Below are 17292 nucleotides of genomic sequence, written 5' to 3'. Positions count from 1 at the left end.
AAGCTGGGCAGACTGCTGAATTGATTCCCAGAGAATCAACTATAATTTCTTCCCCTTTCAGTTTCTACCTTTACTTTCCCTTATTCAACTTGGGAATAGCCTGATCTAAAACACTGTAAACATTCATTTCCGCTTTATTTTTTTTAAGTTTATTTATTTTGAGAGAGAGAGAGAGAGAGAGAGAGAGAGAGAATGGATGTGAGCAGGGGAGGGACATAGAGAGAAGGGAAGAGAGAGAATCCCAAGGAGGCTCTGTGCTGCCAGTGCAGAGCCTGATATGGGGCTTGATCTCATGAATGTGAGATCATGACCTGAGCTGGGATCAAGAGTCAGATGCTTAACCAACTAAGCCACTCAGGCTCCCCTCATTTCTGCTTTAAAAACAGCATTAGACAAGATGGTTACAATTAGTCATTGATTAAAAGTCTCTAGTTTTTGACAACATAATATATGGAAGCTTATTTTTCTGCTTATTATAATTTACATAAGGATATATTAGTCAACTTTAAAATTTTTACTAATACAAAATAGAAAATCTAAATAGAATGAGCTCTCACATACACCAAATTCTCCTCACTATAATGCTCTCAAGACCTATCCAAGTTGTTTCCTTCTTTTTCAGAGCTAAATAATATTCCATTATATGTATAAACCACATCTTTTTAATCATTCATCTGTGGACAATCAGGTTGTTTCCACATCTTCACTAACGTGAATAATGCTGCAGTGAACATGGGAGTGCAGATACCTCTTTAAGATCCTGATTTCATTTCCTTTGGTTATATACCCAAAAGTGGGATTGCTGGATCATACAGTATTCTACATCAGTCAAAGGGTACCAAAATTCCAATTGTAAGATGAGTAAATTTTGGGGATCTGTTGTATAGCATGGTGACTATAGTTAACGATATTATATTGTATACTTGAAATTTGCTGAGAAAGCAGACCTTAAGTGTTATTACCACACGTGCGCGCACACACACACACACACACACACACGTAATTATGTGAGGTGATGGAGGTGTTAACTAATCCTATTGTGGTAATCATTTTGTAACATTAAAGTGTATCAGTTCATTACACTGTACTCCTTAAACTTACAATGCTGTATGTCAATTTTATGCTAATAAGGCTGGAAAAGAAAGAGCAAATTTAAAGAACAACAAAAACTGAGTAAAATAAGCCTGTACCTCTGTTATCTTTTTATTTATTTATTTATTTATTTTTAACGTTTATTTATTTTTGAGACAGAGAGAGACAGAGCATGAACGGGGGAGGGTCAGAGAGAGAGGGAGACACAGAATCTGAAACAGGCTCCAGGCTCTGAGCGGTCAGCACAGAGCCCGACGCGGGGCTCGAACTCACGGACTGTGAGATCATGACCTGAGCCAAAGTCGGCTGCCCAACCGACTGAGCCACCCAGGTGCCCCATGTACCTCTGTTATCTTAAGGGGAACTTCTAGTCCAAATATCAAGGAATAAAGAAGAAAAACATATTAGCTTGGCTAGTATATAGCTAACAATCCCTAGTCTATGTGTTCAATTATTCCAATGTAATAACTGGCTTAGTAATGTCTTACTATTTAAAGGAAACTGTTCCCACTCTTGCTGTATTTACTGTACTTTTTCTAAACTAGTTCCATTTCAACTAGCTTGCACACAGAAAATAATCTGGCTTCTGAACAAACAAAATGCTACCAACTTGATTCACTTATTTCACTCAACATAGTATGACTATCTGAGTCAATGGAGGATACAAAATCACAGTCCTTTTGTCTGAGCATTAATAAAGAAGAGTTCAGACAACAGATTAGTCACTCCTGGTTGGCTGGGATTTAGAGAAATAAAGAACAGTAAGAATAGGATTATTAAAGCCTTCATGGAAGAGCTGACCTTGATGATTTTGACATGGGGAAATAGGAGGTTAGGAAGAAAGAAAAAAGGCACCGTAGAGAAAGTAAACACTGAGATGGCAAAAAACAAGGCACAGTTCAGGAAACAGCAAAGGATTAGAGGGTGGAGGAAAAGTAGGTAACATGTTAAGAGAGACAGAGGAAAACTTAAAAAAAATTTTTTTAATGTTTATTTTTGAGAGAGAGAGACAGAGTGTGAGTGGGGCAGGGGTAGAGAGAGAGAGAGAGAGAGAGAGAGAAAGAGAGAGAAAGAGAGAGAAAGAGAGAGAAAGAGAGAGAAAGACACAGAATCTGAAGAGGCTCCAGGCTCTGAGTTGTCAGCACAGAGCCCGATGCGGGGCTCAAAGTCACAAGCCGTGAGATCATAACCTAAGCCGAAGTCAGACACTTAACCAACTGAGCCACCCAGGCGCCCCTGGAGGAAAACTTTTAAAGTAGATGTGGACCAGATTTTGGAGGCATTCAATGTTTAGGCTTTCACTGAGAATATTTTCTACATTAGACACAATTCTCAAAAGCAGAATTACAAAGAAGGGATGCCCTAGAAGGCTGGTGGAGAGGGTGGTGGTAATGGAAGGGGCATTAACAACATCAGTAAGTGATAATAGAGATCAAGGGCAGAGACAGAAAAGTGACAGAAAAAGACACATATCAAATGCTATTTTAGAGGCCTATTTAGCATCAGTACTGTGCAGAAGCCATATTGGGAGCCTGGGATAAAAAGAAAAATCAGTAATACTGACTGCTTTATTTAAATTTTTGATATTTTGTTCATCATGGGATTTTGGCATTAACTTTGGTTTTTTAAAATAGTTCATTAAAGTATTATTTATCTTGATTACTGAGGGTTTTTTTCGGGGGCACCCTCTTAAAATCTGCACCTGAGGCAAGTATCATACTTTTGATTATTTATTTAAATTTTTTTTAACGTTTATTCATTTTTGAGAAACAGAGAGAGGCAGAGCATGAGGCGGGTAGGAACAGAGAGAGAGGGAGATACAGAATCCGAAGCAGGCTCCAGACTCTGAGCTGTCAAAACAGCCCAACGTGGGGCTCAAACCCACCAACCGTGAGATCATGACCTGAGCTGAAGTCAGACGCTTAACTGACTAAGCCACCCAGGCATCCCTGTATATCACACTTTTTATATGAAAGCATATACGTGTCAGAAGTTCCTAAGGACTATTATGATACAATATAATTGACTTTCGCACTGCTTACCTTGAGCCAAAAAAAAAAAAAAGATTAATTCATTCCTGTTATAAATGTTAAGAGGACAGGGAAGTCCATAATTTATTTTTAAAAAGATTTCCCTGTGATGTTATTAAGATAATATGATTTTTAGCCTGTTTGGAGGGAAGGAGCTTAAGTTACACAGAACATTCATTTATGTGGAACATTCATTTATGTGAAGCATTTATATCCAATAATAAAGCATTCTGGTGTCTAGGTAGAATCTAAGTTTTCATCATTGTACTAGCCAGGTATTCAAGCATGAGACACTCAATGAGCTCTTCAACTGAAACAGAGTCTACCTGGATGTAAGACTTTTCAGTGTTCTTTGAATATTGTCTGCTTCTCAAGGTCATCCAGGGAAGAATAAAGTTCTTTCCAAAAGCCCTCCCACATTTCTCTGATCTTATCAAGGTTACTTTTTACCTCTCTTTGGCGGTCGTACATGATATGTTAAGTCATTAATGACCAGCTTAAAGTCATCAAGGAGTAGGAGGTCTATTCCTGTTGAGGCAGCAACTCGAACGCCATCTGTAAAAAAAATTTAAATGTGAAAATTTAAACTCGTCGTATATCCCTAAATTGTTTGAGAATGATCAGAAAAAAGCAATCCTCAAAATCAATTTTAAAAATTATATCTTCTCTTTTAAATTCTAGTTCATTTTTGCCTCATCCCCAAATTCTATGCTAAACAAAGCTTATATTATCTGAGGCTTTTTGCTTTCATGATCTCAAGTCTATGAAGATTTAATAATACACTTTTCTGCCAAAACTTTATCAACAAGTAAAATAATTACATAGATCTATCGGTGTCAGTTGGAAATCTCGGGTCATGGGAGAGCAGCATGGATGTCATATATCTATCCATGATGGAAGTTGGTGGAGTAAAAAAAAAAACAAAAACAATGCTTTCTAATGTATGGTACTTCTCAGTATAATTACTGATTCGTCACCAATAATTTGGTAGGGACAGATGTTAGCAAAGTACACCATACTGGTCTACTAGTTATATTACTAGATAAGATGAAAATTAAGTATATTTAAACTACTTACAGCATAGAAATGTGGCAAGTTGTTGACAACTGGTAAATCCAAGGGTAAATGGGTACTTCCAATATAGTCTTTTAAGCTTTCTGTAGGTTTAAAATTTTTCAAAGAATGGGAAAAAATGTAAGGCACTTAAATAAATAGGACAGATGCATGTCAAATGGGAATTTTTTAGTGCCTTATTTTACATTCTTTTCCAATCACATATGTCTTTATTTTACAAACTATGTGAAATACGGAACAAGATCTAAAAAGAAGTCCTATTATTTCATATCTCCAGAGATGAGGGCTCAACCACTAGAAAAATTTATTTTATGCCTAAGGTAATGATAAAAGGTTTCAATAACATAGAATGTGACTGACTGCTCCTCTTTGCCCATGGCATTGTATGTGAGGTGCTTCTGAATGAGACTTTTTGTGTATATTCAGTTCCTAAAACTGAACAATTATATTCTGAGAACTGAGACAGAAATCACAGTCTCTCCTGACATTTGCTAAGCAAAAAACTGTGTCCTAAAGTTAAGAGTATGGGATTCTTTTGCAGTGGTATATGTGTGTGCGTATGTGTGTGCATACACACGTGTGTGTGTGTGTGTGTGTGTGTGTGTGTGTGTGTGTAGAGTATAGAAGCGTTCTGGGGTGAAATGACAGGTGGGTGAGAATTAATAATGAATGTGACTATACCTGGTGAGTAGATTGCAACTCTGTCAATTCCCCGATCCTCTTCTTGAAGTTGTCGTAAAAACACACCGACTGAGTCTGAAATAGGTTTGAGTGTGAACTGGCAACGTTCACGCCGGGATGGTAGCCTCACAGATATCACAGGTAACCCATTTTGATACACCACTGTCACATCTGAATGAAAAAGATCCATAATCATACGATAATTAGATTTCATTATAAGTTAAAGCTACAATATTACTAGTCTTACATAGGGTCTATTATTATTAACATGGTTTAAAATGTTTTCAAAGGTTTAAGAATATGCCCTTTAGCTTTAGTTGGAGGTTATTCTGGGAACTGGTTTATGGAAGATCAATCACATAGATCACACAATTCACTGTTCAGAGAAAAGAAAGCATGCAAAGGATTATCTTCTAAGTAGGTCAGGGAGAGGCTTTCCCAGGAATTTGAGGTAAAGATTTTGGTACTGGTAAATATAAACTCTAGTTCTACTGAGGAAGATTTTACTAAGTAGCCAGAGATTGCTGGGCCAGACTCCATAACCTTTAGGAGGTGGCTCTGAGGAGCCACAGCTTTCAAGAACCCCTGGAGAATAATATGTGAAAATACACTAATAAGTGAGACTCTTACTCAAGGAAAGTCACTTCATATTTATAGTATAATTATTATATCCAAGGTGTTTGATAAGTAAGTAGTCTCTTACATAATATGAACCTATTATGATAGAAACAAAACAATTCTTTTTATGTTCTCTTAAACATTGTCCTGAGACTAGTTAGAAGCCGCAACGTAACTATTTGGGATTTTCTAACAAAAAGTTATTAAAGGAAACATTATCATAAGCTATAAAACTAAAAGAATTCCCATTTCCTTATCTTTTTCATCAATAGTCTTGATTTACTGAGTCGTAGTCACTAAAACAAATGTCAGACTAACTCTTTTGAAATAATTTTCAAATGAAATTTATAAATAAATAAATTTTGAAACAGAGTTTTTTACATAAGCAACCAAGCATTTAAAGATAAGTTAGCACTAGCCTGTGAAGAAAAACAGGCTTTGGAGGCAAATCTGGGATGGAATCCTGGCTTTATAACTTTGGGCATGTTATATAACTTCTCTGAGCCTTGCTTTCTTGACGTATAACATGGATTTAATTCCTAACTGATGGAATTGTTGTGAGGAATAAATAAAATAAACCATTTAAAACACTTAGCACACTGCTTGATGATGTTTATTAGCTTTTTTTAAAGAATCCAAAGATACATTCTATAATGTTGCTAAGCATTCATACCCCTCAATATTGAAGAGTTGAGAGGAAATGTTTTTAGGTTAATATTCTGGAGATGCCAAACGCATCACACTTGGCAATGCTGTCATTATTTACATCTTATTTCCTTGCCTATTCTAGCCACTTACAAGGCTTGCAGTATATACAATAGCATCACACTACATTCTTTCAGTACTTAAATTTTAAAAGTAACCCTGACTGAAACAGAGTTTGTAAATACCAAAATATACTTTTATTTTAAATGGACATTTGATGAGCTTTGGCACAATAATCAAGATAAAGAGCATTTTCATTACTTCCCCAAATTCTCCTATTCCCCATCCCAGTAAATCCTTAGGCAACCACTGATTCAATTTTTGTCACTACAGATTATATTTAGTTTTTCTGGAGTTTTATATTACTGGAATCATATAGTACAGACTCTTTTGTATCTGACTTCTCTCAGTATAGTGATTTTGAGATTAACCCACATTGTTGCATGCATTGGTAGTTTATTTTTATTGCTAATATTTCACTGTATGGATACACCATAATTTATGCATTTTCCTGCTGATTGACATTTGGACTGCTTTCCAGTCTTTGGCCACTATGAGTAAAGTAGCCACTTTTAAGTCTTTGTGGAGATATATGTCTTTGTTCTATACCTTTTCTCATCCTTATAACCTATCTGTGTCTTTACATTTAAAGTGGGTTTTCTACAGACAGCATATAGTTGGGTCTTGCTGTTTTGTCTAATCTGACAATCTCAGCCTTTTAATTAAAGCGTGTGTATTATTTACATTTAATAAATTATAAATGTATATAAAAATACTTGTGTATAAGTCTTGCTACTTACTTTATTGACCCAAACTGTTCTTTCTTCTATTTTTTCTTTATTCTTGCTCTCTTTTAGATTAACTATTTTTTTAATAAGGTACCCTTTTGTAAAAAATATTTACATATATTTTTTATTTTAAAGAGAGAGAGCACTAGCAGGGGAGAGGCGCAGAGGGGGAGAGAAAGAGAGAATCCCAAGCAGGCTCCTGGCTCAGCATGGAGACGGACTCAGGGCTCGATCCTAGAATGCTGGGATCATGACTTGAGCCAAAATTGAGTTGGATGCTCAATTGATAGGGCTACACAGGTGCCCGTAGATAAACTAATTTTTTAATGTTTATTTATTTTCATGAGAGAGAGAGAGAGAGGGAGAGAGAGAGTGTGTGAATGGGGTAGGTGAAGGGAGAGGGGGACAGATGATCTGAAGCAGGCTTTGTGCTGACAGCAGAGAGTCTGACACAGGGCTCACACTCACGAACCATGAGATCATGACCTGAGCCAAAGTCGGATGCTTAATCCACTGAGCCACTGAGGTGCCCTAGGTTAACTATTTTTATGATTACATTTAATCTGTAATATTGGCTAATTGACTATGTCTTTTTATGTTTCTAGGGGTTTCCCTACGGTAGGTGTTGACAAACTTTTTCTGTAAAAGGCTAGATATTAAATATTTTAGACTTTACGGACCATAAAGATCTCTGTTGCAACTACAGACTGCACTGTGGGGCAGAAGCAGCCACTGGCAGTAGATAAACAAATGAGCATGGCTGTGTTCCAATAAACTTTATTTATAAAAATATGCAGTAGCCTGGATTTGGACTATTAGGCTTCCTGAACCTTGCTAATGGGTTTACAATATACATCTTTAACCTATTACAGTTGACCTTTACATAATACATCACTTTAGGTATAGTGTAGAGTATCTCAAGACCAATACACTTCCACTCCCTTTGCTTTGTGCTATTGTCCTCATATATTTTATTACCACATGCTATAAACCATACATCATTTTTACTTCAACAACTAACTACATTTTAAAGAAATCTTTTTATTTTTTATGAATATAATGTATTGTCAGATTGGCTTACATATAACACCCAGTGCTCACCCCAAGTGCCCTCCTCAATGCCCATCACCCATTTTCCCTCTCCCCCACATGCCCATCCACCCTTAGTTTGTTCTCTGTATTTAAGAGTCTCTTGTGCTTTGCCTCCCTCCCTCTTTGTTTGTATCTATTCCCCCCCAAATAAATCTTAAAATGAGGAAATACTTTTCATATTTACACTTATAGTTACCCTCTGGTGTTCCTCATTTTGTATAGATCTAAATTTCTATTTAGCATCATTTTCCTTTTGCCTGAAAAGCTTCCTTAAACATTTCTTATTGGGCAGATGTGTTGACAATATATTCTCCCAACTTTGATAAGTCTGAAAAAGCTTATTTAAAAAAATTTTTTTTATAATGTAAAAGAGTACCAAAGTTTATTGGTATGATTTCAGATTCCATACAGCAATCAACCTTAGGGAGCTATCACTAGTAAAATTTTGGTTAAAATCAAAGAAAAATATCTACAATTACTTGAAAAGGTCATTACTAATTTTTCCAACTACATGTCAATAATTGATAAGATTTTCTACACATGCGTCTAACAAAATAACCTATTGAATGCAGAATCAGATACAAGAATCTACCTGACTTCTATTAAAACAAACATAAAAAAGATTTGCAAAAATAGAAAACAATCTGCCCTTCTCACTACTTTGTTTTAGAAAATACAATTATTGGGGCGCCTGGGTGGCTTAGTCGGTTAAGCGGCTGACTTCGGCTCAGGTCACGATCTCGCGGTCCGTGAGTTCGAGCCCCGCGTCGGGCTCTGTGCTGACAGCTCAGAGCCTGGAGCCTGTTTCAGATTCTGTGTCTCCCTTCTCTGACCCTCCCCTGTTCATGCTCTGTCTCTCTCTGTCTCAAAAATAAATAAAAACGTTAAAAAAAAATTTAAATAAAAAAAAAAGAAAATACAATTATTTTTGATAAAATTGTCTTATTTATACTATGACAATTATCCACAGTAGATTTATTATTATTCTTTTTTATTTTTATTTTTTTTAAATTTACATCCAAATTAGTTAGCATATAGTGCAACAATGATTTCAGGAGTAGATTCCTTAGTGCCCCTTACCCTTTTAGCCCATCCCCCCTCCCACACCCCCTCCGGTAACTCTCTGTTTGTTTTCCATACTTATGCATCTCTTATGTTTTGTCCCCCTCCCTGTTTTTATATTATTTTTGTTTCTCTTCCCTTATGTTCATCTGTTTTGTCTCTTAAAGTCCTCATATGAGTGAAGTCATATGATTTTTCTCTTCCTCTGACTAATTCCACTTAGCATAATACCCTCCAGTTCCATCCACATAGTTGCAAACGGCAAGATTTCATATTTTTTGATTGCCGAGTAATACTCCATTGTGTATGTGTGTATGTGTGTGTGTGTATATATACATATATATACACACATACACATATACACACACACACACACATATACAGAAATATATATATACACACAGAAGATGTGGTACATGTATGTATATGTGTATGTATATGTACATACAAATATATATACACATATACATACATATGTATATATACAATCTTTTTGATTGCTGAGTAATATTCCATTGTGTATGTGTGTGTATGTATGTGTATAGATATATACACATATACAGAAATATATATATATATACACACACATACAGAAGATGTGGTGTGTATGTATGTATATGTGTATGTATATATATATATGTATACACATACATACACATAAAATAAACTTTTTCAGAGCCCAAATGTCCCTCAATGGATGAATGGATAAAGAAGATGTGGTGTATATGTATGTATGTATATGTGTATGTATATATATATATATATACAGAAGATGTGGTGTGTATGTATGTATGTGTATATATATGTATGTGTATACATATGTGTATACATATACAGTATATATGTGTATATACCACATCTTCTTTATCCATTCATCCATTGACGGACATTTGGGCTCTGAAAAAGTTTATTTTACCTTCATTAAAAAGAAATGTTTATTTTTGAGACAGAGCACAAGCAGGGGAAGGGCAGAGAGAGAGAGAGAGAGAGAGAGAGAGAGAGACAGACAGACACAGAATCTGAAGCAGGCTCCAGGCTCTGAGCTGTCTGCACAGAGCCTGATGTGGGGCTTAAACCCACGAACCATGAGAGCATGACCTGAGCTGAAGTCGGACGCTCAACCAACTGAGCCACGCAGGTCTCCCAGCCTTCATTTTTGAAGAACACTTTGCTTTGTAAAAAATTCTAGGCAGACAGATTTCTTTTTCCTTTTAGCACTCTAAAGAACTTATGTCTTCTGCTTTGCATATACTATAAGTTAATGTATACTATTATCTTTGTTCCTCTGTACATAATATGTCTTTTGCCCAATGGCTGCTCTTAATATTTTCTCTTTATCGTTGGTTTTCAACAGTTTGATTATAATTTTCCATTCTATGGTTTTGTAAGTATTCTGCTTGGGAGCTGCTAAATTTCTCACATCTGTGAGCTCATAGTTTTAATCAAATTTGGAAACTTTTTTGCCATTACTCAAATATTTTTTCTGGCTCTTACCCTTCTTCTTCTGGGATTCCTATAATTATACCTATATTAGACTATGCAATATAGTCTCACAGGGCACTCAGGATCCCTTCATATATTTCAGGGTTTTTTTTTTTTCCTCCTTCATTTTGGATAGTTTTAACTGCTACACACTTCAGTGTCACTGATATTTTCTTCTATAATGGCTAATCTGTTAATTTCATCTATATTGCTTTGCATCTCACATTTTTTTCATCTCTAGGAGTTACATCTGTTTACTTTTATATCTTCTATTCTTCCTCATATTATGCTTGCTTTCCTTTTCCTCCCTGAATATAATGATCACATTTATAATAACTTTTAAAATCCTTGTCTGTTAATTGCACCATCTCTGTCATTTCTAGATCTGTTTCTGTTGACGAATTTTTCTTCTGTTTTTTCCCCCTGCTTTTTCATTACCTAGTCATTTTTGATGAGGTTAGACATTGTTGACTTTTACATTACTGAGTGCTGGATTCTGTTGTATAGTTATCTGCATATTATATTGATCTTTTCAAGTCTTTTAGAAAGGTTCTTAGGACAGACCTAGAGATTCTTTTGTTATATGGCCAATTTGGCTCTACTTGTAAGGTATGTTCTTCTGGGAGTCTACAATGAATGTTCATATATTCAATGATGTCTCTTCTCTGGCTGGAGGGAAGTCAAATGATTTCTGGCCCTGTATGAGCACTAAGAAGTAGTCATTTTACAGTTTCTGGTAATTGTTATTGGAAGTTATTCTAGCCTGTTCTTGTCATTCAGAATTTAGAAAGCCTCATGTTGTGACCTGAGGTGATATAGGGTCAGTCCAACTTGTTTTTCTTCTCTCAGAGATCAGTCTTGTCCTTATTGTTCAATATCTAAAAACAATTATTTTACATATTTTGTCCATTGTTCTAGTTGTTGACAGCAGGACAGCAATTCCCATAGCAGTTAATCCTTTGTGGATACATAATTTGAATATTTACATAAAAATTTAAAAGACAGAAATGTCTACTTCTTTAATTCTTCAAAAGTGTAATCTATATTTCCTAAGGAAGAAGAGGCCAAAAATAGTAATATGAACTTAGTACATATTATGTACTATCTCAAGTTTTTAATGTCTAAAGATATTTGAAAATTTTCTTTCTCATTTCTAAAAGAATCCTTAGCAATCCAGTCTTTCTTTAAAGTCAGAGCCATTTACATGAGTATCTCTCTTCTTCTATAGGCCATAAAGATGATGGCATCATAAAATTCAGTGACTAACTTGTTTACCTGTTTCCCTCCCCTCCATCATCTTTTTCCTATAGTGAAAAACTATTCAGCCACAGATTTCAAGAAGCAGACAGAGTTAAATTTAAATAAAAGATGTGAATCTTAAACACAAAAGCATGGAAGATTTCACTAAACATCAGTTTCACAGGTAAGTGCTTAGGGGTTACTGTTTTAAAATAACTGAGATAAAGTCAACAGAGAAAATTAAGGTCTTTCTCAGTCACTTTAACTTTTTACACTAAAGATCATGAGGCCTTTCAAAGGAGTGAAATATGAAAGCTTTGAAAAACTCTGCATGAAATAGCACATTTCAGAACTGACAAACCTTCATTTTAATACTGCTTTTGAAAGGTATCCCCAGGTCTTCTGCTTTCCCACACACTAGATTGTAATGTAAATGTCAGATTTCTCGGTTTGCAACCAAAGAACAATTGCCAAAGTTCCTCAAGTTTAACAATATGTAAAATAGTTGCTGGTGGTAGTAAAGTCACAATGGGTATTTACAAGCTAATGACAGTTGTCAGCTATTATTCTCTAGAGACAAATATTCTTTTTAAGTGTAAATTGCACCAGGTGGTTTGGTTGGGTTTATTTTTAATCTTTTGTTTTGATTTCCATTTCAATAAGAAAAGAAATAATCTAAGTATTTCTAGCACAGTGTACTTCAAAGAAACCCAGGAATTATGGGTCAACCAATATGATTACTGAGAAACAGAACATGACAACAGATTTAGGCATAAAAACAAAAGGGCAAAGGATTTTCCAGACGAAAAAGAGAAGCGCAAGGACAACAGACATTTGGGGTTGAAGAAGGAATACATTAAAAAAAAAAAAAAAAAGGTCTTTGGGGCATCAGGTACAGAAAATGTTGCAAAGTATAAGTGCTTGTGCTTGTTTTTTAGCCAATTGGTAAGTAGGAAAGTTAAGTTCACAGTAGGAAATTTATTTGTTGTCAAAAATAATGGGTAAAATCTCATCCATAATAGATCATCTCATGCATGAACATGAATGTATATATCTTGAGGACTTATGAAAGGGAACTGGTACAATAAGAAAACACATATAGGGTGTTTTCTGTAAAGATACTTAGAGCTGTACTTTATGTACGATAGATGATTCCAGTGGCTTATGATCTTGTCTGTTTATTTCTACCCCCTTTCTGTATTATTTTGAATCAAGAATGTGAACTATAAGCACAGACTTTTAGTGTTAGAAGAGACAGAGAAATCATACAGACTAATAATGAGGGAGCATAAGACAGGCTGAGGGTGAAACAAGCACCCTCAGGTGAGGGTGCTCACCTGAGGGTGGCTAGCATCCACCCCTGCACCCCCACCTCCCCCCCCCCGCCCCATTTGTGTGATATTCCTCAGGCACTGCCCAAGAACAAAGGAAAGGAAACTTGGTTAACTGATAGAGATCACAGTCATACAGGACATGGGTCTCCTATCAGTTTACAAATATCTTAGTAAATTACAAAAAAAAAAAAAAAGGAAAAAAAGGCAATCTAATCAATAGCCTAATTTCCAGAAACCTGTAGACTCAGTTTCCTAGAGACCCAACATCACCCCTCCATAGTGATTGGGGAACAAAGGCAGGAAGGAAATGGTAGTAAAATTAAATTTCTTTATGACTTGCAGCCCATTGAGAAATACTTGAGGTAAATACAAAGTACAACATTTCTACAGGAACCCCATACCGTCCTAATGTTAATGCCTTACTAGAGGAAAAACACCTTCAGCTTGACAATAGCAAGGCCTCAGGTATTGTTTAGCATATCAAAGTCCCTCTGGAGGCCTCCCTTTTGACTTTACCCCCCCCCCCCCAACTTCATAGTATATAACTAGTTACCCATCACAACCTCAGGGCACCTCTTTCTGCACAGGGGTCCTGTCCTAGTGCTTTAATAAAATCACCTTTTTGCACTAAAAACATCCTCAAGAATTCTTTCTTGGCTGTCGGCTCCAGACCACTCCCCCCATCACCCCAAAACTTCATTACTAATGTCCTTCTTTTGCACCTAACAATAAAGTCTGGCAAGGTTAAGTGATATTCCTAAATTGATACAGTTCAACCCAATCCTAAGTGATTTTGGATCTCATCATTCGACTAAAAAGTCATTTTCTCCCAGGTCATGTATGATATTAGGTTGCTAAATTCAGTGGGAATTTTGGCCTTTAACTTGCTTGTTTTAGCAAAATCTAATGATGTCAACTTGATGAGGGAGTGTGGGGCAAGCTGAGGGCAAAATACAGGCTGGCACCCCACTCCCACCCCACCATGGTGGAATATGTGTGATACTCCTTCTTGGACACTCCTGGCTACCCAAGAACAAAGGAAAGGGGTTTAAGTGCTTGCCATGGTAATGTGGGAAACTAAGGCAAATGAAAAATTAAATTCCCTTACTGCCTACAGCCCATTGACAAGTCCTTGAAACCAGCAAAGTGACCTCCCTCTAGGAACTCAGCTGCCTCCATGATGACACTTTGCTAGGGGCAAAAGAGAACCTTAGCTTAATATTATCGCAACTTCCAGGATCCTGTAAGTATACTTCCTCTATCTCAACTGCCCCAAGAGATATGCTGGCAATCATACTCCAAGCTTATGGCCCCCTGATACACATCTGAAGGGTCTCATGACTGAGGTTTTACTGAACTGTAATAAATGGCATTTCTGTAGCAACGGCTAGCCCCTCAAGGTCCTGGAAACCTTGCTTCCAAAAATACATTAGAGACTCCTCCCAACCTGAGGGTATACAATGAGTTACCGTCATGACCCTAGTGCAGCTCTTCCTGCCCACAGGTCCTGTCCCCATGCTTTAATAAAATCAGCTTTTTGTACCAAGACATCTTCAAGAATTCTTTCTTGGCTGTTGGCTCCGGACCTCATGAATCCCACCATCACCCCAAAACTTCATCAAACCTGCTCCTTCACTTTATAAAAAGCTTTCCTTTTGGTTTCTGTGATTCCATACTCTCCTGGTTGTTTGCAACTTTCTGTCTACACTTTCTCATTTTCCTTCATAGGCTCTTATTCTTGTATTCATCCCTTGAAAGTTTCTACGTGCTTTGTCCTAGGTCTCTGTGCTTCTTAATCCACACACTCTCTAGGCAATCTTATGTCTTTCCCGACTGCCAGCTAACTTCTAAATGTTGATGATGTCCCAAACCTATATTCAACTGTCTGCTGGACATGTGGATTTCCCATATGCACATCTCAAAGTAAAAATATCCTAAAATTGAATTAATCTTCCCTGAACCACCCACCTCTGACATTTTTCATCTCAGTCAGCACCATTATTTAACTTTTGCCCAATCCAGAAAATTGTATGATATACCTGACTACTTAGAACGAGAACATGACATCCCTCCTATCTAATCAGTCACCATGTCCTTTCATTCTATTTTCTAAACAACTCTAATCCTTCTAATTCTCTGCATTACCACCATCTTCTTAGTCCAGGTCACCACCACCTTTCTTCTATCAGCTATATTGTAAGTGAATTCCCTACATCATTCCAGCCTTGCTCCTGTTCAAAAAACTATCCATACTCAAGCAGGGTAATCTTTCTTTTTCCACAGAAAACCACTATCTTGAAGTTGGTATTTGGTGTTTAGCAGTCTCATTCATGATATACATACATGCAGGCAGGCAGGCAGACAAACACACACAGAGACACAGCTTAGTATACAGTATATAGTATAGTGGAAGCCAGCCTTTGAGGTGGTTTTCTATGATCCTTGCCTCTAGGTATTCATATCCTTGTATGGTCGCATCCCACATCAAATCAGGGCTGGTCTGTAAAATCAGTAGAATACAGCAGATGTGATGGTGTGTAACTTCCCAGACTACGCCATAAAAGACTGTGTGGCTTCTGTCTTGCTCTTCTGGATCACATGCTCTGAGGGAACCCATTAGCCACAAGGACAAACCTGCAGCCCTGTGGAGAAGCCAACATTGAGAAGAAGTGGAATCTCCTAGAGGGAAGATGGCGGCGTAGGAGGACACTGGGCTCACCGCGCGTCCTGCTGATCACTTAGATTCCACCTACACCTGCCTAAATAACCCAGAAAACCGCCAGAGGATTAGCAGAACAGAGTCTCCGGAGCCAAGCGCAGACGGGAGGCCCACGGAAGAGGGTAGGAAGGGCAGCGAGGCGGTGCGCGCTCCACGGACTGGCGGGAGGGAGCTGGGGCGGAGGGGCGGCTCGCCGACCAAGCAGAGCCCCCGAGTCTGGCTGGCAAAAGCGGAGGGGCCAGACAGACTGTGTTCCGACAGCAAGCGCGACTTAGCGTCTGGGAGGTCATAAGTTAACAGCTCTGCTCAGAAAGCGGGAAGGCTGGAGGACAAAGGGAGGGAGAGCTGCTGAGCCCCCTGACGACAGAGCTCAGCTTGGCGGGGAACAAAGGCGCTCGCCAGCGCCATCTTCCTCGCCCATCCCCCAGCCAAAATCCCAAAGGGAACCAGTTCCTGCCAGGGAACTTGCTCTCTCCGTGCAAACACCCAAGTCTGTGCTTCTGCGGAGCCAAACCTCCGGCAGCGGATCTGACTCCCTCCCGCTGCCACAGGGCCCCTCCTGAAGTGGATCACCTAAGGAGAAGCGAGCTAAGCCTGCCCCTCCTGCCCCCATGCACCTTGCCTGGCAGCTAATACGCCAGCTAATACGCCAGATCCCCAGCACCACAAGCCTGGCAGTGTGCAAGTAGCCCAGACGGGCCACGCCACCCCACGGTGAATCCCGCCCCTAGGAGAGGGGAAGAGAAGGCACACACCAGTCTGACTGTGGCCCCAGCGGTGGGCTGGGGGCAGACATCAGGTCGGACTGCGGCCCCGCCCACCAACTCCAGTTATACACCACAGCACAGGGGAAGTGCCCTGCAGGTCCTCACCACTCCAGGGACTATCCAAAAGGACCAAATGGAAGAATTCCCCTCAGAAGAATCTCCAGGATATAACAACAGCTAATGAACTGATCAAAAAGGATTTAAATAATAGAACAGAAAGTGAATTTAGAATAATAGTCATAAAATTAATCGCTGGGCTTGAAAACAGTATAGAGGACAGCAGAGAATCTCTTGCTACAGAGATCAAGGGACTAAGGAACAGTCACGAGGAGCTGAAAAGCGCTTTAAACGAAATGCAAAACAAAATGGAAACGACGACAGCTCGGATTGAAGAGGCAGAGGAGAGAATAGGTGAACTAGAAGATAAAGTTATGGAAAAAGAGGAAGCTGAGAGAAAGAGAGATAAAAAAAATCCAGGAGTATGAGGGAAAAATTAGAGAACTAAGTGATACACTAAAAAGAAATAATATACGCATAATTGGTATCCCAGAGGAAGAAGAGAGAGGGAAAGGTGCTGAAGGGGTACTTGAAGAAATTATAGCTGAGAAC

General features: G+C 38.1%; 1 protein-coding gene across 9 annotated transcripts in view; it reads right to left on the bottom strand.

The window, feature by feature from the left end:
• Positions 1 to 17292, bottom strand: part of MCU (mitochondrial calcium uniporter) — a 205605-nt gene that overhangs the window by 18726 nt on the left and 169587 nt on the right. For all 9 annotated transcript variants that reach the window (XM_042960467.1, XM_042960465.1, XM_042960468.1 and 6 more), the window contains 2 exons: positions 4878 to 5048; positions 3573 to 3677 (listed from right to left, as the gene is read on the bottom strand). In XM_042960467.1, coding sequence (XP_042816401.1) covers positions 3573 to 3677; positions 4878 to 5048 — 276 coding nt within the window. The remainder of the gene's footprint in view (positions 1 to 3572; positions 3678 to 4877; positions 5049 to 17292) is intronic.

Source organism: Panthera tigris, chromosome D2 (genome assembly GCF_018350195.1).
Source record: "Panthera tigris isolate Pti1 chromosome D2, P.tigris_Pti1_mat1.1, whole genome shotgun sequence".
Classification (NCBI taxonomy): Eukaryota; Metazoa; Chordata; class Mammalia; order Carnivora; family Felidae; genus Panthera; species Panthera tigris.
Note: the sequence above shows the minus strand (reverse complement) of the source record. Positions and strands in the feature narration are given on the sequence as shown.